General features: G+C 51.3%; 1 protein-coding gene across 1 annotated transcript in view; it reads right to left on the bottom strand.

The window, feature by feature from the left end:
* Positions 1-19098, bottom strand: part of LMOD1 (leiomodin 1) — a 33473-nt gene extending 14375 nt beyond the window's left edge. The window contains exon 1 of the mRNA XM_037015193.2: positions 17931-19098. Within this exon, the coding sequence (XP_036871088.2) occupies positions 17931-18191 (261 nt within the window). The 5' untranslated portion in view covers positions 18192-19098. The remainder of the gene's footprint in view (positions 1-17930) is intronic.
* Between the last annotated feature and the right edge of the window lie 3953 nt (positions 19099-23051).

The following is a 23051-nucleotide window of genomic DNA, read 5'->3' as shown; positions in this document are numbered from 1 at the left end:
ATGGCAAATGACTTGAGGGCAAGGACCAGTCCTTTAGTTCTGTCCTCAGCACCGGGCCTGGCAGAGGCTTTGCACTTAATCAGTATTTGCTGGGGTGAAAAGAAATCATTTCAATCCTGCCTACAGTATCCCAACCAAGTAGGCTGTGTTTGGGACACAGCTCAGCTCTTCCCGAGGAAGCCAAATGTTTGTGTTGAAGCTGACCAAGAAAGCCCTTCTGATTTTGGCTACATTCCTGGGGCAAAAAAACAAAGCTGCCCCTTCCTTTCAGGGCGCTCTCTCCATATTGAGGTTGATGGCGTCCTCTCCCTGACGCTGCCCTTCTCCAGGCTAGGAGAGTCCAGCTATGAGACTGAGCCCGTCATTCCAGCCTGACCAGAACTTTCTAGATCCTGCTTCTGCTATTAAAAGGTTCATTGTCCCTTTGAGCTTCAGATAATCTGCAAGTCTGGTAGGTGTGCCTCCTAGATCTTTGGGCCCAGGACAGGGCAGAGCAGAGGACAGAGCTTGCTTGCTGGCACCCTTCCAGAAACCTCTGGGAGACGCCGACCAGCATCAACACCTTCCATTCCCCCTCTCTGTCCTTGCCCCTGAGCTCTGATGAGGGGCCTTCTGCAGTCTCCTGAAGTCTCTGGAGGGACAGCATTGTGGGGATGAGAGAGAATTGTTGGCCTCATTGCCACCTCTGCCCACTGCCGACTCTTCCTGGGGATATTTACCCTAGTAAAATGACACACTTGGAGCCAGCATTTCTCAGACTTCAGACACTTCAGAAAGTTCCTCCTTTCGTGCTGCCAGGGTCATTAGAGCTCCCGAGGCCCAGGAGGGCAGAGGTCCTCTGCATGCCAAGGCCACAGAGAAGGGCTTCCCTGCTAGCTGAGGGAAGAGGCGTGCTGTGGAGTCAGGCAGAGCTGGGGAGAGGCCTGATCATTAAGTGGGGTCTCTCCAGGACAACTGGGACGTGGGTCTGGTCCTCCCACCAGGGTGGGGTTGGGGGAGAGAAGTCAGGCTGGAGGGGGAGGACAGGCAGCAAACGAGGATGTCTGTCACTGCATCTCGGATGCTAAGAGGCGTCTATACAGTTGGGGACCCCGGGACGCAGAGCAGGAGTGAGGGCCTAGGGGAGGCAGGAGAAGCACTTCAGAGGCGGCCTCCTTCAGAGGAGGTCACTTGGGCATAGGGGGCGAGGGAAGGACTTCTTAGCAGAGGGAACTGACAGGCAGCCCGTGTGACTTACTGGGGTACAGCGCATCCAGGGATTGTTGGGAAGTTCTCTGTGTGGGGAGGGGGCCGAGGAAGTGGTAGAAGAGGTCAGATCATGACAGGCTTCCTGCGGCACACCACGAGCTGGGGGCGTCACCCAGCGGGCAGCAAATGTTTAGCTGGAGAAGGGGCAACCAGATTTCTGGTCTGGAAAGACAGCTCTGGCTGCTGTTTGCAAAACGGAGTTGAGGCTGGGAGAAACGCAGGGATGGAGACCAGTTAGGGGGCTCTTAACAAAAGTTCAAGCAGTGATGAGATCCTGGCCCAAGGCTGAGCAGTTAGCATGAAGAAGCGGAGAGGAGTTCCACAGATACTTCTGGGTGCAATTGATAAGGGTCAGTGAAGTGGGGGTGACAGGAAGAGTGCAAGATGACCCCAAGATTGCCAGCTTGGTTGACTGGACAGATAGTGATACTTATAATGACAAGGAATACAGGGGAGGCCGAGGGTGGGAGCGGCGGTGACCAATTGTTGTGGCTGTGACAAAGTTTAAATCCTAACAAGTCGGCATTACTCAGGGTTTGAGGCTCGAGAGATCTGAGCTTGAGATGTAGATCTGGGAGTCATAGGTGTATAAGTAACAATGAAAACCACAAGAATAAATAAGGTGACTCTGGAAAAGTGAGTTAGTAAACTGCCCATATCCTCTGAGACTAGCAAAATCACAGTGTCACACCAACTAGGGTATGAAAAACATGTGTGGCTCCTCAAAAAGTTAAAGATAGAGTTACCATATGACCCAGTGACTCCATGCCCAGGTATATACCCGAGGGAACTGAAAACACATGTTCACACAAAAACTTATACACAAGCGTTCACAGCAGCATTTTTTATAGACAAAAAGTAGAAACAATCCAAGTATCCATCAACTGCTGAATGAAGAAACCAAATGTGGTATGTCCACACAAAGGAATGTTACTCAGCCACAAAAAGAACAGAACACCATGCTACAGCATGGATGAACCTTGAAACCATGATCAGCGAAAGAAGCTAGACCCAGAAGATCACATATTGTATGACTCCACTTACATGAAACGTCCAGAATAGGCCAATCCATAGGGACAGGAGGTAGATGAGTGGTTGCCAGGGTCTGGGTGAGGGCAGGGAATGGGAAGTAACTGCTCATGAGTGTGGGGCTTCTTTTGGGGGTGATGAAATATTCTGGAATTAGACAGTGGTGATGGTCACACAACTTTGTGAATATACTAGGATAACCATCGAATTGCATACTTTAAAAGGGTGAATTTTATGGTATGGAATTGTATCTCAATATAAAAAATGTTAAGGTAATTCAAAGAGATCTTAGTTATACAAACACTGATAGGAGGGTTATTCTAAATAAGATCTTATTTACACACTGGGATTATCTTGTCTTGCTTTAATTTATTTTTCTAAAGCAAAGACTAGTTTAATAAAGTTCACACTCAAGAAGGGGGTAGTACAGGTGTCTCCAGAGGTGAGCTGCCTCTCTTAAAAACAAAAAACTACATACGAGAGACCACAATTAGAAACGCCGTACTGTAGACCAATACCATCCAATGGGACTATAATGCAACCTATATATGTAACTTTAAAAGTTCTAGCAAGCACACTTTTAAAATGTAAAAAGAAACAAGGGAAATTAATTTTAACAAAATATGTTTGAACCCATACAAAATACGATTACAGCATGTAATCTATACAAAATTATGAATCAGATATTTTACATTCTTTTCTTCCTGCTAAGCCTTTGGAATCTGATGTGAATTTCAGACTTAACAACACAAGGCAATCTGGACTGGTCACATCTCAAGGGCTCCATTGTCACATGTGCTGAGTGGCTGCCATGTTGGACGGTGTGTCCAGTCTAGAGTGACTGTCACTTCCCATGTGGTCCAGCTATATACTTCCCTCTGTTTACTTCCATTTGTGATGAGCAACAAAAATTACCCTAATCATAAAGGGCCTGTGAAATTGGCTCCAGTGTTATTAGGAAGAGGCCAGTTGGAAAGACCTCAGCCTCTTTCAAAGCCAGGCCTGGGAAGAAGAGCCCCCAGGGAGAGTGGGTGGTGGTAAGGGAGCCAGAGCACAGGGACCCTGCTGGGCGGAGGGGGTGTTCCCCCAGCCAGCCCAGGGTGCTTCCTGACCACCACCGCTCCCCAGGGTGGGCCACACAGAGTGCAGGGGGCTTGCCGGCTGTGGCACAGTGACAGGGGACTGCCAGCCAAGACAGCCAGCCACCAGGACTGAGCAGCACCTTCCCCAGAGATGGGCACGTGATGAAACAGTGGACGTTCCATAAATGCTGAATGGGCAAGTGCACCTCCCAGCACGGGGAGGTCTGAAAAGGCCAGTGAGACAGGTGGTGGCTTTCTGTTAAGTTATGCAGTTTGCTGCAACAAGAGTTCAGGACCTTCCACCAGCTGGGTGACCTCTCTAAGCCTCAGTTTCTTCATCTGTCAAGCAGGTTAAAGCCTGTCTATCCTGTCTACCTTACAAGGCTGCGGGGAGGATCAAAAGAGATTATGTGTGGAAGCCTATGGGCTCAACACAGACCCCAGGCATTAGGTTCCATCATTGTGCTGTGAAGAGCTGGGGCGTATGGGGTGATGTCCCAGGAGAGCACCTGAGTGCTTACCTCCGGGCTGTGCGTGCCAGGTAATCTTTATTTTTCTTGGGAGGGAAAAATGATTTGGCCTAGTAAGGCGGCTTCAGGCAGATCTGGCCCGGGCGCTTTGTGAGGTCTCTGGGGCAGGACTCTGGAAGCGCGAGGGTGCGCCAACTGCCTCTCCCTTCTTGACATCCTCCCAACACCTGCAGTTTCCAAAGGCCAGAGGCTTGATTCTCTTTCTAAGTAGTAACAACTCTTCCCAAAGGAAACCCAGGCACATCGGTTCCACCCACAGTAAACACACACACACCCACACTCCCGGGCGTCCCTGAGAGGGAGGTCTGCTCGGCAGATGTTCCCACATCAGGAACTTAATCCTCTAAAGAATAGCATGTGCACACTTGTGTTTTCCGGCTCTGGCGTGTCTGTCCCGTGAGTGACCGTCAGTCCCTGCGTTCCCAGCTCCAGCTCCGGGGAGTCTTCTCTCCCCTTCTGGAGTTTTGTTTTCACCATCAGGCCGTAAGGCGCAGTGTGTTAATGGGTCTGTTTGTCATCTCATGTGGTTGGCCATCTCCCTGGGGATCGCGCCAAAGGCCACGGGAAGGAGCCTTGGCTCTGGGGATCTGTTTAGGACCTTGGAAAATATATCTAATGGAAACCATGTAAATGTCCAAATTTAGGCAAATGGCTTGACTCAGCCATATGATGAGCTATGATAACATCCACTGAAAATGATCTTTAGGAAGAACTTTTAGTGACATGGGAAAATGACTATACAATGATAAGGAAAAGAAAAGCAGAAAACACAATTCATGTGACTTAATGCATAAAATGATCTCAACTATGAAAGTGCGCACAGAAGCATACACTAAAACACTTGGCAGTGATTAATTTCTTTAGCTAAAAAGACAAAGAATTATTGGTTATTTTCTCTTTTTTCCTGTTTTGTATATTGTCTGTAGTGAGCCTTATACTATTATGCATATATCCCCTGTTTTTAAAAGTCCATGAAGCACCACTTGATTTTATGAAAACCTACATCAGTACCTATTTTTGCTAACTGAAAGAAATCCAAAGAAGACTTTTGCTTTTACAAAAAAAGGTGCAAAGGGAAAAGGTGATCAGCCTTTGTCTGGCAGCGACCCTTATAGGGGAGCTTACAGACCCTCACAGACCCGCGCAGAGGGAGGCCTCTCCAGGCCCCTTCCCTGAGAACCACACTCAGCATCTCAGCATCAATACCAGAGCTCTGAACAGTGTCTGAGAGCATCTGTGCTTTATCTTGATGTACTCTGTGCATATGTTAGCAAGATGTGTCCTAAGGTATCAGAAAAGCCTAACGGAGGTTATTTCCTGAGACTGGGAACGCCCCCTCTTTTTTCCTTATAAGCTATTGGTAACTGCTTCGTCATTTTATGCCATTTCAGCTTACAAAGGTTTCAGAGGACTCCCTACTTAAGGGTAGTGGGGGAAACCTGCGATTGTAAATTAGTTTCTGAAGCAAGTTCATCGAGAAATAGCATCTCTACGCTTGTGTGCCACCCCCTACTCCTGCCTTTAAGGCAAGGATTCCAGGAGCCGTAGGGAAACCTGAAGGATCCTTGACCACTGGAGCACTTGAGCCTTCAGTACTCTGAGGTCACTATTAGACATATTCTTGGTGAACTAGAAACCCATTATGCTTCTCGGTGCAGTAAAGGACCAGAGTCAGGCAGGCTACCAGTAAGGGGCACATGGAGGAGATGCTGCCATTGGACCAGGTGAGCTGGTCCATCTTGGGGAAACTTGATATAAGCAAGATGGCCCCCTGTCAGCCTGGATCAGCTGGGATTCCAGAAGAAAATTAAGCCTTTACTGCCCTGAGGGCATCCACTGTATATAATGAATTAATTTCTTGCCTGTTATCTAGAATGGAACCTGCTATACTTTTTCTAGATCTGGAGGCAAAGTTGATAAACTTCTCCAGACATTGTAGGGGAGAATTCAGAGGATGGGAGCTGAAGGCTTCAGGAGCTGTATATGGAGCACTTGGTTAATATCCTCCTTAGGGTATGCATAGCGGTGGCCCCAGAGGTTATAGGGGAGCTTGATGGGTCGGGCTAAAAATGTCAGCCTGTAATCTCAGATCCCTAGAGAGCTGGGAAATAGAAGAACAAGGAAAGGAAGAAAAATCGTAATGAGTCGTGAGGCTCATTCTGCCCAGAACAAACTGAAAGGGAAATATGGCCATGACTCCTCCCAACAATTCAGATCTCAGAGTGTAAATTTTTGGACCGATTGAATCGGTTATTTACAGAAACTGGAGAAAAGGAATCACTGCCAGATTTCCCTTCATTTGAAAATTTGGACACAAAATCACATTTTCAAGTAGTCTTAGAAGAGTATAGATGAAATCATAACTTCTGTGGATTCTATCAAGTACGAGAGTGGCGTTTGCAAACTATTCATCCTTTGTTCATCCAGCAGGCGTTTATGAGCCAGGCAGTGTGCTCCCTGCCGGGGCCCTGGAGGTGAGTGAGAGGCAGGGAAGTTTAAGGAAAGCAAAGAAACAGACAATGCAAAACACTGCGTTAAGTGTAGATAGTGCATAAGTGACAGAAGCTACAGATGGTGCTTCGTCAGCACAGGGGGAGCACACAACCCAGCCCGGAGGCGCCAGGAAAGCAGAAACTGGTCACCTGAGCTGAGCCTGGAAAGAAGAATAAGGAGTAGCTAGGCCCAGGGGTGGGTCCAGTTCCCAAATTACAGGAGGTGGTGTGTGCAAAGGCAGAGGGGCAAGAGAGAGCATGGCGCCTTGGAGAGCCAGTGGCCAAGTGCCGATGCAGCAAAGGGTAAGAATCAAGGAGAAGAGTATTAGCCACAGGGACAGGCATTGGACGGCCAAGCCCCGCTCGCGAGGGTGGACTTGATCGTGGACGCTATGCTGAGCGACTGAAGGCTTTTACACAGCAGAATGTCAAGATTGTGGTTTCAGTGTTAATAATAAGACACTAGCAGCTGTGGGCAGGGTGGATCGCGGCGGGGTGCGGGGAGAGCTGGGAGAGCGGCTGGGAGGTTGAGGCACTCTCATGGTTGCTAAGGGGGAAACGGGGGGCGGTAGACGTGTAACCGAGGAGGGACAGAGCCGAGAGGGATGGCAGGGGTAGGACCAATAGGCCCCCGAGGCCAGGAGAGTTTGGAAACAACTGGGAGGGGATTAGAGCAGGATAATCCCCAGGGTTATGACCCAGACGGACTTCTGTTTACTCAAGTGTGGAATGCAGGGGGAGAAGCAGGCTTGGGGCGGGCAGGGGTGACAATGATGAAGTTATTTTTAGGGGAGTTGAATTTGAGACACTTGAGGAATCCAAGAGGCAAGTGAATGATCTAGAACTCAAAATAGAGATCTAGGCCAGGGATGGAGAAAGAGCACGTGAAGAGGAGCTGAATGGCCCGGGTTGGACAAGGGTACCTGTGAAGGCCGCGTAGAAGGGCAGAGCCCTGAAAAACTTCCATGTTTGGGTGTTAGGGGAAGAGCTGCTCGGAGAGGAGAGGAGGAGGGGGCAGGAGAGAGAAACAGACCAGGCGAGGGTGGTGTCTTGGCACCCAGGGAAGTGAGTGTTTTAAGAATGAGAAAGTGGTCAAATGCCGCAAGGTGAGCCAATAGGGTAAAGACTAAAAAGGGTCCCCTGGGAACAGCGACAAGAGGTCCTGGGAGGCCATGCCGAGGTGGAGGTCAGGCGGGGGGTGGGGGCAGAGACCTGTGGCGTGAGCATGAGTGTAGGTGCCATTTCCCACACTTGGCCTCCCTAAGGAGGGCAGGTGGGAAGTGGACAGGAGGGGCCAGCAGGAAGGAATGTTGAAGACAAGACAGAGCAGACATGAGCCTGGGACAGGAGAGGGACGTCTCTGGCATGAGATGAGAGAGCTGGGGACAAACTTGCACATATGGATGCTTAGAGGTTTTCTGGTAGCACAAGAGAAACCTGAAGGTATTCTCACCTGAGGGCTTCAAGTTTCTCAGTGAAATAAGATACTGGGTAATCTGCCAAGGGTGAAGAGTGATGGTGGGACAGGAGGGTTCATAGAGAGGGTTTAACTTTTGGAGTAAAAGAGGACGTGTAGTGGCTTTCTGGGCAGCCTTGGAGGCTTGGCTGAGGTTAGTGGGGTTAAACCACAGCAGCGCCAATACGCATGGCGTGTGATTTTCTCCAGGTCTGAGCAGCAGCTTAGCTGCGGGACTAGATGTACCACACGTCCAGGCCGGGTGATGAGATGTTGGGGGCCCAGCATTACTGCAGGATAATGCTGAGAATGACTAGAGTAAGATACAAACAAAACAGGAGACCAGGTAAAGCAGGAAAGGGTGTGAAAATGGAAAAGTCTGTCCATCCTGGGAGCGATCAGGCTGAGAATGAGCCCAGGCCACGGGGTGGGATACGTCTTTAAGCTGCCATCTCTGGAAAAGGTGGTGAGCCCTGGGCTAGAGGAATCTGACCTGGGTTTAGTGCACAACCAAACCTTCTAATGTGGGTCAGGAGGACAGCAGGCAGGGCGTGTTCAAGGGGCAGGAGGGCACTCTGGCTGTTCCCAAAGGTGGACCCCACTAGAAATGATGATGGTGGCTATCACTCAATTAAATGCCTACTGTTTGCAAATTACTATGTTAGACCTTCTTCAAACTTTTGTCCATCCATGTAAAGTCTCACCAATTCAGGTTGTATTGCCTCTATTTGCAGGTAAAGAAAGTAAAAGCGCATTAGCATTTTCTAAGACCCAGCACGTCTACTCCTAAGTACACACCAAGAGAAATGGAGTCATACGTGCACCAAAAACCGTACGAGAATGTGCACAGCAGCATTGTTTGTGACAGCCCCAAACTGGACACAACCAAAAAGTCCTTTAACAGTGAAATGGATAAATAAATGATGGCATAGGCATACTGGGGCGGAGCACTATGCAGCAGAGAACATGGCTGCACTCTCAAACATACACTGAGGGCAAGAAGTCCAATCAAAGAACACATACTACATGATTCCATATGTAAAATTTAAAAACAGGCAAGCCTAACTCGGGGGTTGGACATCAGGAGGGGGGAAGACAAGCAGAGATGGCGGACGCGAGGGGCAGGGAGGGTAGTGCAGGGCTGGCGAAGTTCCAGTTCTAGTTCACTTGGTGAAAATTCAGGAAACTCTACCTTTATGGTTTGTGTGCTTTTCTGTATTAGAAAAAAATACATTATTGTCAAGTACAATCTGTAACACAAACATTAAAGAGTACAAATAACAGAAAATAAAGCTTATAGACAATATATGCTCATCTTAGGCCACACAGCTGGGATGCAGTCAAGCTGGGACTGAGGCCCCGGTCACCGTGGCTTGACTTGCAAGCTCATACGTGTCCCACCAGGCCAGCCAGCAGGGGTGGGATGGGAAAGGCCCTGTGAGCTCCCTCCTCCTTGGGCCTGGGCTGCCTTGGGGATAGAAGAGGTGGAAATCTACTGGACTTCCAAGCAGCTCTGGCAGCTGGCTGTTGTCTGTTGACTGTACATATGCCAGATTTCATATCTGGAAGCGTTTCCGTGTTTTCTCCCTCCCACCCAGGGAGCACTGAGCATTTTCCTTGTGATCTGAGGTTTAACCTTGACTATTGTTACAGCCTCCTAAGTTTCTCCCCGCTTCAGCCCAGCCTATATATATGGCTGCCAGTGTTGTCTTCCCCCAGGAGCACTTTACACATGTCAACGCATGACAGACCAGCCTCACTCCCCCTCGACACGTGTATCAGCCTGAGTGCATCCCGGCCCATATCTGCTGCGTTGCCTCCCCATGGAAAGGTGACTGCCTGCTGCTAGGCCGAGCCTCAGCCCCGGCGCGTTCCATCTCCTCTTGCCTCCTCCCCAGGGCCACCGAGGTTTCCCTCTCCATCAGACTACCCCTAGGAGCAGACGGACGTGCTACAGCATTCCATCTTTAAAAAAATCCTCCCTTGGTTCCACATGTGTCTCCAGTTGCCACCCTATGTCATCACTTCCCATTAAAACCAAACTAAAAAAAAAAAAAATAGGAGAGGCTTGTGTACGTTCTCTTTCTCCAGTCCTTATCCACCAAACTCCCCCATGCCCACTCCTCACTACCAGGAGCTCAGTCGTGCCAAGGTCCCAGTGGCTTCCACCTTTCCAGTCACTGTGGCGATTCTCTGCTCTCATCTCCAACCTCTCAGTAAGAATGGACACGGGGACACCCTCCCCTCCTTTAAGCCCCTTTTCCTCTTGCTTTCATGGGAACATTCAATCTCCTCCCCTTCTTAGTCTCCTTTGCCGGCTCCTCCTCTTCCGGCAATGCCTACCTGTCAGCTAACGGAGGCTGTGCTCCTGGGCCCTCTGCTCTCTCCACACTCACCGCATAGTGATCTCTTCCAGGCTCATGGGTTTCCAAACCATCGATGTACTGATGCTCCCTAATCCAATCTCCAGCCCTACCTCCCCATGAGCCCCCGACCTGTACCTGCCCTGTCAACCCGACCCGTCCTCCTGGCGGCCTACCAAGTGGAATGAGCCCATCTGTTCAGACCAAAATTCTCGATCCCCTCCAATCCACGGCTCCTCAGCTGTTTCCCCTCTCAGCAAACGGCTCAGGCAGGGCTGCTCAGCCCCGCCTCTCTCTCTCCCCCGGAGGCCAGCCCATCCTGACTGTGCCACCTTTAAAGTATTGCCTGAATCTGACTGCTTCTCCTCGAACCATCCTTAGCTCTTTCCTGAGCTACCGCAGCCCCCTTCCAACTGCTCTCCCTTCCCCTGTGCATTCATCTTCAAGCTGCAGAGTGAGTGATCCTTCTAAACTCAGATCACATCTAAATAAACCAGACCGCATCTCTCCCCTGTTCAAAACCCTCCCGTGATGTCTCACCACACCTGGAATAAAAATCCGAACTCCCTCTGCTGCCCCAGGCAGCCTGCATCATCCGGACCTGCTCCCTTCTGGGCTTTGTCCCCTGCGACCCTCCCCTTGCTCCAGTCACGCTGGCCTGGCCAGTCCCGTGGCCGCACCCCACCTGCTCCTGCGTTGGGCCTCTGTGTTTGCTGTCCCTCTGCTTGGAAAGCCCTTTCTCCGGGCCTTCCATGGCCGGCTCCCACTGTCCATCCAGGCTCTGCCTCCGGGTCGCCTCGGAGCTGGCGTTTTCCTTGATTACCCTGTAGGAAATGGCTCCCCACCAATATGGTCAGTCTATGTACTCTCCCTAAAACTGCATTCTTTTTCTTTATCATATATATACATATGGTATATGGTATGTGGTATGTGTATAGATGATATTTAATCTCTGTATGTGTGTGTGTGTATTGTCTGTCTCTCCATTAGAATACAAGGGCCTCATCTGTCTTATTCACTACTCTCTCCTAGTGTTTAGGAAGCACCTCATATAATAGGAACTCGCTAAATAGTTGGATAATTAATGGCTTAATGGGATCTCCCTCCCTCCTTGTAAACACAAGACATGATTCATGAATCCTGCCTAGGAAAAGAATGCAGAGAACGGGGTGGGTGGAGAAGACAGGTGTGAAGGGAAGGGGGAAAGGAGGTTCCGGGGCCCCTACTGCCAGCACGCTGCTCGGTGCTTTATGTATATTATTTTGCTTAAGCCTCACCACTATCTTCTGATGAGGTGTTATCTCCATTTTTTAGATGGTGAAACTTGGGCTCAAAGAGGTAAAGTAATTTCTTTGGGTGTCACAGCCAGCAACCAGCAGATTAGGACTTGAATCCGGGACACTATTCTAAGCACTAGACTCAATACATTCTGCACCCAGAGCTTCACTGGAAGTTCTGCCCCCAGAATGTCCCATACGCCCGTCTCAGGGGGCAGGGATCCTGCCGGCCCTGCCGGCTGGATCCAGAGGTAAGGGCCGAGGAGCCTGGGCCGCTCCATGAGGGAAGGCAGGGCAGGGGGCAGAGGGTGGGCAGGCATGGGAGCAGGAGGCCTCTCTAAGCCCGGCTGTTGTAAAGAGCGTCCTGACGAGCCAGCATGTCGTTCCTGCAGGGGACCCGAGGGACAGACGAAGCCAAATTCTTCCAAAGCAGCATGTTATCTCTGGGCTCATGGAAGGCTGCAGACAAGGAGAACCCACCAGGCCCCCAGCCTCCCCACGGCCTCCCTCCACTCTGCATTGTTCCCAACCCAGCATCTCAGTGTGGGCCCTGGAGCCTGGGGTGTAAAATACTTTGCACTGTAGTTCAAAGAAATCAGGAGCCGGGGCCGGGCGGGGAGTCAGCAGACAAGCCTGCCTTTCCCGTAAGTCGGCTCCTTCCTTCTCTTACCCCTTCTCTCCCTCTGCCATTCCCTCCTTCCCACCAACAGGGTTTTTTTAACCCCGTGAAAGATAAAACAGGAAAAAAGATTGGTGTGGCAGACATTCGGGTTCAGAGACTGGAGGATTTAGGGCAGGAGGCGGTCTCTGCGGTGGTGCCAGGTGCTTGCTTGCAGCGCCCCGCGACGCCGGCTCCTCACGGTCCCTCAGGCTGCTGCCAGCTCACCATGTGACAGGCGAAGGAACTGGCCCTCACGAAGCTGTGCTGGTGGCATAGCACCGATGCACCCGTGGCGCCAGGAGGAACTCAGTGAGGTCATCGTCCTTCCTCGGGCGACTTAACTCAAGTTCACTGGCTCGGTGAGGGCAGAAACAGCTTCAGACTGGGACTATCTGGGTCCAAACCCCCATGGGCTTCCTCGCCACCACGCTGCCCCGGTGCCAACAGGCGCTTGGGGAGAACTGATACTCTGAACCAGGCCCCTTCCTTCTTTCGTGCTGGTTATACCAAAAGAGGTCTAACAAGAAAGCGCAGCCTGGGCTGGAAAGGGCCGTGTGTTGTGGTGCAGCATATGCCTGTTTATCCAACTCGGCAGGCATGTGAGTATCAGCTGTCTCCCCCGCCCCGCTCCTAGCTGGGCTTTGTTGCTGTTACTGCTCTGCGTGTGTGCGTGTGTGTGCATGTGCGTGTGTGTGCATGTGCGTGCGCGGGCTTTCTGTCTCTACAGGGTCGAGTGCCCTTGCCCCCCTGCCTCCTGCACCTCTCCCAGGGCACTTCACCCGGACTTTGCACCCTATGGGCGCATCCGCAGTGCATATTGTCTGACACAGATGCTCCAGTTTCTAGGGTAGAGAGGCTGAGGGGAGGTGCAATAGGGCTTTGTCCCCGCCCTGGGTGTCTGCTCAGATGTGCCCCTTCCTGCCTCAGCGTGGGGACCCTGAAAGTCCCCCACCTGCCGGACACTGGTAGCAGCCTCCGTTTGGTAAGTGGGACTCCTACCCCACCTAACCATCTACACCCGCTCTCTCACCGCGGAGCCACTGCATTCTTAAAGCCCCCCTTGGTCCTGCCCGTCAGCCCCGCCTCCCTCCCGTCACACACCCCATCCAGCCAAGCTCTTATCCCTGATGTCCTGATAAGGAGGCGAGGGGTGGGAGTGGGCACTGATGCTTCACTGCTGGAAAGTCGTTCAGGGAAAATTCTATATATACAGAAGAAAACTCAGAATATATGAGGAAGAGTAATAATTAAAACAAACTCCTGTCGATCCCACCACCTGGTTTAAGAAGTGGCCAATGGTTTTTTTCAAACTCTGGATAGAAGCAGCTTCCAAACTCCAGGGAGAGATCTTAAACTTGCTGGGTACCTGCTTTGGCCTCCCAGGGTCAAAGGCCCCATCACCTCTCCCGCCCTCTCCCCCCTGGCCTCCAGGGCTATTTTGGGTGTGCACTGGTCGGGTTAATCCCTTAAAGCCATGAGCCGTGCTGCCTGGGGCACTCCTGGGAGGGCCCAGGCCTCTGCAAAGGGCAGTCAGCGGGTTGTGCGGCCAGCCTCAGGCCTTGCAGGCATTCTTGTCCCTGCGGAGAGGGAGACACGGTGTGCGCTGGGCCAAGGACTGGGACTAGCAGGGGGTGGGGGGTGGGGGGCGGCTGAGGCGTGGGCCAGAGACCAAAGGGGAAGGTCAGGAGGCCCGGGCCTGGCAGCGATGGCTAGTGGGGTGCTTCTGGTTCCCTTCTGGGGTTCACCCCCAGGGAGAACCCCTGAGAGCTTCCTCCACCCCCAACTCAGCTGCTGCGGGTGGGGTGGAGGCGCTAATCCCCAGTCCCTGCTAATGCCAGGGAGGACAGGGACACAGGCTGGCGATTTTCTTTCCCACTGGGAAGGAAAGAGAACACAGGAGTTGACCTGCTGGGATCGTGTTCCTGAAACCGGAGCCAAGCCCCAGGGTTTCTCTGAACCACTGGCTGCACACCTGCTGCTGGGCCCTGTCCTCCACCTGGGCCACGGGAGGGCTCCAGGAGCTCCAGGCTGGGGCACTGGATGCAAGGTCTGCCCCTCCTAAGGGGGTAGGGGAGCCAGGGGTCAGCTCTACCGAATTCCACTTCCTCCCTCACCTAGATAGCATTCATTCAACAAACAGAGGCCGAGGCCCACCATGTGCCAGGCCCTGTGTTGGCATTTTTCTTCCAGAATCACACAATTTGGTGAGGGAGAGAGACAAAGAAAACAGGTATGACAACATGACATCAAGACAGGGTCAATACAGTGTGGGGCTAGAGTGCTCAGGTCAGACATGGTTCCTCACTTTGTCCTGGGGTGGGGAAGACTACCTGGAGGAGGTGGCACCCAAGACCTGAAGACCAAGTAGGAGTTGACCTGGCAGAGGCGTGGGGCTGGGCGGAAGGATGTTTATGAAAGAGGTGGCAACCAATCCAAGAGACCCCTGCGGTGTTCCCTCCCACTCAGGGAGCAGCAGCCAGGGGCCCCTTTCCTGCCAGACCCACCTAGCATGACAGCCATAGTAAGAAGAGTCTTGGGGCTCCTCTCCCAGAAAAGCCAGAGCTCCAGATGGAAGGGCCTGCCTTCCACCCTTGGTTTCTGAAGTCAACATTTGATGATGGAAATTTTCAAACAAACATACAAAGTACAGAGAACCCCCAGAGACCCACCACCCAGCTTCAACGATTATCAACTAGAGGACAATCTTATTTCATCAATGCTCCTTCCCACTCCCCTTACCCACGTTATTTTAAAGCAAATTCCCTAATCTTATCAGTTTTCTCCCATAAATATTTCAGTATTTATGTCTAAAAGATAAGGATTACCACAATACCATTATCCCACTTAAAAGGAATCAATAAAATTTAGCAATATTTTCTGATATCTGGGCAGGATTTACTTTCCCTAATTCACACCTGATTCTAATAGTTTTAATCCCAAGTCCATACCTGGCTCTAATAGTTATTATGTTCCTAGTCTTGGCAACAGGAGATGAGCATTCAGCCAGATTGGACTGTCACAGCCATTGCTATGACCATGGTGGGTATATGGCCTCTGCTCTGCAATGCCTCTGTGGTGAGCTTGAGGCAGTTAATCAACCTCTCTGAGCCTCAATCTCCTGATCTGTATAATGGAGCTAAAAGTACTTGTCTCCCTAGAATTGTGAGGCTTAAATAAAAGAAAAGGTGAATGTGTTTGGCACACAGAAAGTTCTCAGTAAATGCTCGACTTGCTGTGCTTCCTTGGGTCAAGTGACCCAGGCTAACGGTTACTCTTTGATTGGACTGACTTTCAGTTGCTTACATGCGACAGAGGCCACCGTGGGTGCGAGCCTCAGCCAGTCCAGCAGCCCGGAGCCCCACCGCCACTCTGTGTGTGTGGCGTCGCCCGCCCCCTGCCTGCGCGTCTAGCTGTGCTTGCTCACCCTGGCTACTGGTTGGACAGACAGGTGGGGCTTGCACAGCCCTAGGGGACTCGGGGGAGTGGGGGGCTGGGCAGGGGGAAAGGTGTGTTTTTTTTCTTGTGTCACCAACTTCTGAGTTGCTTGACCCAAATGAATTAACTTGTGAGTGGCTTAGTTATTCAGACAGTAAGAGGCACTGGTAGCCAATCCAGGTTTTTCTGGTACTTAAACCCAAGCTCTTAACCGCACACTCACTGTTTTGCTAATGGTGCTGAAGAAGCCACTTTTTAGGCTTCATTCCCATTCACCTGGATTTACAAGATGACTTCTGCTCATGGCTCAGGAGGCACCCTGAACTCCAGCCACCACTTGGCCAACATACACCCTTGGGCTGGGTGAGGCACACACATGCATGCATGCACACAGGTACATACACATGCATATGTGCACACATGTGCACACACGTGCACACACACACCCTCTGTTCCCTGATCGGCTCTGCCTGCAGAAACAAATGCATACCTGGCAGGGGCGAGGGAAGTGGGGCTACGTTTTTAAAGGGCTGAGGAAAAAGGTTGCTGGAATGAAACTTCCAGACACAGGGAAGCCCTCACAATCTCCTGGGCCCAAGCATCTTGCTTTGGGATTAAGAGTGTTTTGTGCTTGACTTCCACCTCGGAGTATCTTCCTGGGCACCAGATGCCACTGGGCACAAGGCAGTCCTGGGCACAGAGCCTGGGCCTGGGAGTGAGGCAAGAGGGTGCTGAGCTCCAGAGTGAAAGTTTAGGGTCCCAGCCGGGGACTTACGGGGTGCCAAGGCCTATGCGTGCACCCCATTTCTTTCCCTGTTTCCTGACAGCCTTTTTGAGGCACCAGGCCCTCAGAGTAAGTTCCTGCACTCTCTCGTTTTTACCATAAATGTTTAGTACGCGTTCATCATGATCAGAGCTGCGTCAGAGGCAACCACCTCGCCCACAGGATGAATCGCTGAGCCTCCTGCCTCCGCTCGCTCTCCCGACAAGAGAAGTCTTGGCCAAGTCTTAAGCATGGGCCCCAGGCAGTCGGGACAGAGAATTCCAGCTCCTTCGCCCCCCTTTCCCTCCCCGCCCCCGCCGCCTCCCCACTCTCCCAGCCCTGCCCTCAAGGAGCTGGGCTGTGTCCACAAACGCGCTGTCTGACACAATCTCACACCGCGCCAGGCATATTAGATGATAATACTGCTTTTCTCTTTCGTCGGTGAGAATGCACATGTCATTGGACACTCTGGACCCCAGTTTCCACAGGAGTAAAACAAAGGACAAGAATCAAGACCTAGCTTTTTCTTGCAAGAATACACCGTCTCTTGGACAATGAACAGGAGACGTGGCCAGTAAGTGCTGAGTGGAAGAGGATGAGTCCAGACACTTTGCACAGTTTTCCCACTAAACCACCTCAGACGCAGGGATTCTGCACAGTGATGCTCAGGGCGGGGCTAGTGTAGTTTGTCCCCCCGAAACTCACATATGAACAAGGTGAAAACAAAAAATCCCTCCAGGCCAACCCAAGACAGCAAAGTAGGTCTGCTTCCTGCCAGCCTAGATGTGGGCAGGCGTTTCCAGACGGTCACCCCCTGCCCTCCTCTGTCCCCTCCTGGTGACAAAACACTGTGGGGAAATATCTCCATCCCCCTAGGAAAGGGGCCTGCCAGCTTACACAAGGGCTTCCTACCCTCAGCAGGGGATGCTCCCACAGGATGCCCTGCAGGAAAGTGTAGACCCCTCCTTCTCTGGGAATGAAACCGAAGCCATTGTTTAAGAGCCACCTCCAACCTCGCAGAGTCACTTCCGACCTCACAGAGTCACCTCCAACCTCGCAGGGCCTGGGTGCCCCCTCCCATTGCTCTGGGAGCCCGTCACCCCTGAGCCTCCTCAGGGGGTCCATGTGCTGTGAGATGCCCAGAGGACCACAGGGTTTAAAAATGAGTCATCCCCCTGCGAAGATGGCATAGATTTCTCTTTTTGGGTGGCTGGCAAGAGACAGCAAGCATCTCTCTATCCTTCCACCCCTCCATACAATAGAATGAAATGAATGGGACGGGGAAAAAAAGTATTGGGGACCAGGAGAGAGGCAAGCTGACAACGAACACTTCAAGGGCACCCTCCACCCCCATCCTACTAGGATCCCATCTGCCCCTGTGGGATGTTGACTGCTGCCAACATAGCCAACTTCTGCTTTGTAACAGAAACTAGGGGTAAGAGACACAGCCAGTTCAGTGGGCGATAATTGGTTCAGAAGCATTAAATCCTTTGCCAACAAGGACTTCGCTTCACAGGGAAGCAGCATCCTAGCCACCATCAGGGTCTCCCCCTCCCTCCCTTCCTGGCCTCCCCCCAGGTCTGCGCTCACTCACGTCTATGGACATCTCCCTCTGAATAAGCTTCTTGGTCTCCTTTTCACAGAAGTTGAGCATGGCTTCCCGGTTGTACATGCCCGTGGACAGTTTCTCTGTCTGGTTTCTCTGCCGCAGCCCCACGGGGATACTCCCATCTGGATCCGCCACGTCCAGCTCCTTCTCCAGCTCCTCCATCTCCTCGGGGGACAGGGTGGACAGCAGGCTGTCGATATCAGGGTCTTCGCTCACCTGCCGGCGATACTTGGCTACCTTGGACATCTTGGCAAAGTGGGCTGCCACTCTTGCAGGGGGCTGTGGGCGTCCTGGAGGGCTGGGAGGGGGAGGGAGGACCCGGACGGAGCAGAGTGGGCTTGGGAGCAAACCCCCAGCTGGCCAAGGACCACTCGCCTCTGCCCTGCTAGCCACAGGTGCTGGCGTGTTAACTGGAAGCAGCAGCCTCCCCGAAGCCCAGGGCTGGAGGACCCTGGCTGCCCCGACCAGCAGCCAATAAGCCCTGATGAGGCCCAGCCCTGGAAGGAGAAGCCAATCCCCAAGCGGGAGGCGGGCCTGCCTTGCTGTCAGAGCTGTTTGAAACTTGAGGGCATTCCAGGGAATCTTGGAGCGTTGTGTGACCAAATTTAGTACAGAGCATTTAGCCTTTTAAAGACAAGGGGGCCACGCAATGAGAAAAAGATACAAAAATGCAGAGGCTGGCAGAGGCGGGTCAGAGCCACAAAGGGAAAAGCAGGGATGGGGCCATGGGGGTCCATGAAGAGGCTGGCCCCAGGCATGCTCTGTTCAAGCACGTATGACTTCTCCACTCCAAGGTGGGTAGTGCTGTGGTCAGCGTGTGGCCCACTGACTCCTTCCTCCTGTATTTGGTAACATGCCGGGGGACTCCCAGTTGTGTAGACCCAGGAAATCACTCAATTCAGAGACGCCACCCACCCGTGCTCTTCTGCCAGGAGAACCAGACTGCAGAGCGTCAGAGGCCCCAGCCTACCTCGCCACTTCCTGAGAGAGAAAATAAATCCTCAGTGTGTACCCAAACTCAAAGCTGGCAGGCTGTCTGGGGAGACACTGTGATCTGCAAAAGTGAGCAAACGCGTAATGGGCTGTCAATTCCCGTGAAGTGCCGAGGCTCTTGGGAAGAGGGCTCAAGCCTCCCTCTGTTCTCATCTGTTTCTTCCTCTGCCCGGCAGACCTTTGAGAGCGCTGAGGAGGAGCCAGCGGGTCACCACCCGCGTATAAACCCAGAGCACGGTCCCGTGTGTCTTTAGGGAAATAGAATTCTGGGCTGTTGGGAGGGATACTATTGCAACAAGTCTGGCATGTTCCATAAAAGGGCTTTCCACGGCCCATCCATCAGGCTGCCCGGCACCAGTCATGGAGACATTCAATCTCCTGCCCCCCTCCCTCCTGCCACCAAATCCCTTCGAGAAGCCCTGGTGTAACCCATCGGGGTAGATGCTTCGATCTTTCCTGGCGTCTTTCCATCCTAAGCCAGAGAGACACAGTCACTTGATCATCATTTGCTGAGGCCAGGAATCGTCTGGGGCAAAAAGTTGGCCCCGGCATTTCATGGCCACTAGTCCAGCTGTAGGATAAGGCTGAGGAGGGGAGTATGCTGACTGGTGGGCCAGGATCGCAGGGGTGAGGCAGGAGGACCCGAGAGGGAGAGAGGAAGGAGGGCACGGAGAGCCCTGGGGCTGCCACTTCTAAGAGGCAGGAGGCAGTCTGTCGGTGAGTCTGTCACTAGGTGCTCATAAGTGGCAGTCACTGTTGCAAGAGCCAGTGATGTAACTGAAGACAGAAAGTCAATGTGGTTCCTGCCTTCTTTGAGCTTACACTCTATCAGTGAAGACTGTTAACAAGTAAATAATTTCAAATAATTCATTCAAAAATTAAAAGTGTACACAATGCCCCGACAGAGAAGTATGGGAGTAATGGGGAAACATGCCAGGCGAGGCTGGCGAGCAGGTCGGTTTCAGCACTAAAGCCTCAGGTCCTCGTGCTGCTACTTAGTGGCCGTGTGACTTTGGGCCACTTACCTTCTTCTCTGAGACTTGGCTTCATCCCCTGTAAAATAAGGACAGCAGTTGTGCCGACCTTGTGGGATTGCTGTGAACATTAAGTTCAAACATCCACGTGAACAGTCGCTATACCTGATATACAATGAACACAATAATTATTAGCAGTTTTATGTTGATATTTACTCCCTTCCTGGGTGCTTTTCTCCCTTGCCTTCCCCTTCTCCCATCTTTTCCCTCTTTTCCTTCAGCAGGAACTGCCCTTAATACACACACACACACACACACACACACACACACATACACACACTCATACACACACATATACACATACATATACACACACACACATATACACACACTCATACACACACATACACACACACATATACACACACTCATACACACACACACATATACACACACTCATACACACACTCATACACACACACACTCATACACACACATATACACACACGTACACACACACTCATACACACACATATACACACACTCACACACACATATACACACACTCATACACACACACATATACACACACTCACACACACACATATACACACACTCACACACTCATACACACACATATATACACACACACACATATACACACACTCATACACACACACATATACACACACATATACACACACTCATACACACACACACATATACACACACATATACACACACGGTCTTCCCACCTGGTCTCTTTCATTCAAGGACTGTTTTCAGATACTGCCATGTATATACAGCATGTCAGGCACTATGTGGAGAGATAGAAAAACAATTACAGTGTGGCTATACATTGTATAATTTACAGGAAAAAACTAATTATCCTATAAAGCAAAGAGAAGCAGGAGAAGTAGAATCAATTGTCAGGAGCCCCGTGGGAGACCTTAAACTTCGCAGGGAGGAGTCAGGCTGGGCACCCAGAGGATGTGACCAAGGCCTCAGCCCGGAGTGGGCTTCGGTTAGACCCGCTGGGTGGAAAAGGGGCTCTCTGCCCCTCCTCCTGGACTTGCCCAGGTCAGTCCGTCTTCATGTTCACTCTTGCCCGGAGGGGGCTTTCTAGGACAGGCATCATTGTCTGGGGTCCCTGGCTCTGGAGCCGCTTCGGCCGACCTCTAGTCTCCCAGTTAGCCAAAGCAGCTCTTCCCAGCCTCCGAGCATCCTCTCGCAGGCATTTTGCCAATAATGTTCTCCCCTCCCAAAGAGCAGTCAGGGCCTGAAAGCGGTTAACTACCTTCAGCCCCAGGGTAGGCCCTGTACCATCTGGTTTCAGGGCCTTCTCTCGGTCTGCCTGTCCACAAGAGCAGGACCCATGGCCTCCTAACCCAGGTTTCTGCACATAAACTCCTGCATCTTCTCTGCTTCGGACCCCACAGCTCCCAACAGCTGGCTCTCCCGATAGGACTCAGTCTGAAGCCTTGTACTCCCTGGAGTCCCAGGCCTGCCTGAGTTCGCTCACAGATGCTGAAAGTCTTCCCATGAGAGGCACCAGGGCCCTGACTGGAGGACTCAGGAGCCCAGGAGCACGGCCTCTCTGGCCCCTGCAAGGAGGGACCGCTGCACCCTCCCTCCACCCACTCTGTAGGGTGCAGTGGTTACCCAAGAGCAGAGTCTACTTGCACCTGGAACAAATTCATCCTGAGTATCAGGGGACTCTGGCTCAGCCTATTCCCCTGAGAAAAACAAGCCCTGTTGTGCTTGAGGGAAAGGGAGAGAAAGGAGGGAAAAGAGACCCCGAACTCCAGCCCAAATATGTGGTGTGTGGGGATAGGGAGCCAGAACCAGTTTAATGAATGCTGAGGGTGGTTCTCAATTGGCCTTAGTGACCCCAGGAAAATCACATTTCCAATAATAAGACTTGAAAGTTGAAATGACTCCTTGATCTCATCTCACACATTACAGGGTGGCAGTGTAGTAGAGTACCTATAACCACAGTCTCTGGAGTCAAATAACACGGGCTCAAATCTGAGATGTGTGACCTTGAGTAAGTTATTAACCTCTCCAAGCCATAGGAAATGGAAAACAGGATATTAAAAGTACCTACCTTAAGAAAAAAGTACCTACTGCACAGGGCTATGGAGTTATTAGATATATTAAGGAAGACAATGCATGCTAAGTGTATAGCGTTGCCTCGGACATGCTGTAAGTGCTCAGGTCTTTTGTGTGTGTGTATGTGTGTGTGTGTGTGTTTTCTAAATTTCTGTTTTATTTTTTCCTGTTTTCATGCAGTTTTTTTTTATAGTCATCAAATTTATTGTTTTCATTAGGTTGTCATTTTATGAAGAATTCCTAAGACTAATGTTTCTTGACATGCAAGAGTTAGCTTAAGTGACCACAAATACCGCTGCTTGAAAGCAGTATAATTGTTTTAGAGTTTTAAGACCACAGACTTTTATTATTCAAATCTTCTTCAGTGTATGTTAGGATCAGAAGGTTCCGAACAACTGGTTAGGAAGGAGGCCAAGATGCAGAAAAGACGTCTGCACCTCCTTTTCAAGGGCAGCTAATTCTTGAACTGTAGGTACCAAAATATCCACATGGCCTTTATAGCTTCCACCACCAGCAGCCCTTCTTTGCCCACAGGTAACTTTTCCATCAAATTCATCCACTGGTACCTTTATATCTGGCTCAACCTGAGAAATGGTACAGTTCAGATGTTCTTCCATCTCAGACAGCAACTGCATCTCATTGTACCATATGGTACAGCCACCATCTTGAACAGAATCTTCTCCTTTCAAGTCAACCCATGTGGGAAAACGCATCACCTTCTCAGACAGCTTCTTTACATCAAAAGAATGCAAAGTAGCCGAGCAATCACCTGTAGTCTTTTTCCATCAGAGGTAATCTGAGGGATCTGTGAGTCCTGTTTATAAAATCAGAATAACCTTGAGAAAGCAGCCCATCTCCACTGCAGTCACTGTCCATCAGTGTAGTAAGATGCCAGAGTCCCTATTTGTCTTCTCTGAGCTACACTGTCTTCCCCGTGACCCCACACACACCATGTGCACCAATCATGCATGATATCCCACAATCCCCTTCTCCCTCCCTCCCCACCTGCCCTCCCCCACCCCTCCCC

Source organism: Manis javanica, chromosome 11, assembly GCF_040802235.1.
Source record: "Manis javanica isolate MJ-LG chromosome 11, MJ_LKY, whole genome shotgun sequence".
Taxonomy (NCBI): Eukaryota; Metazoa; Chordata; class Mammalia; order Pholidota; family Manidae; genus Manis; species Manis javanica.
This window is presented reverse-complemented; position numbering and strand designations above follow the sequence as displayed.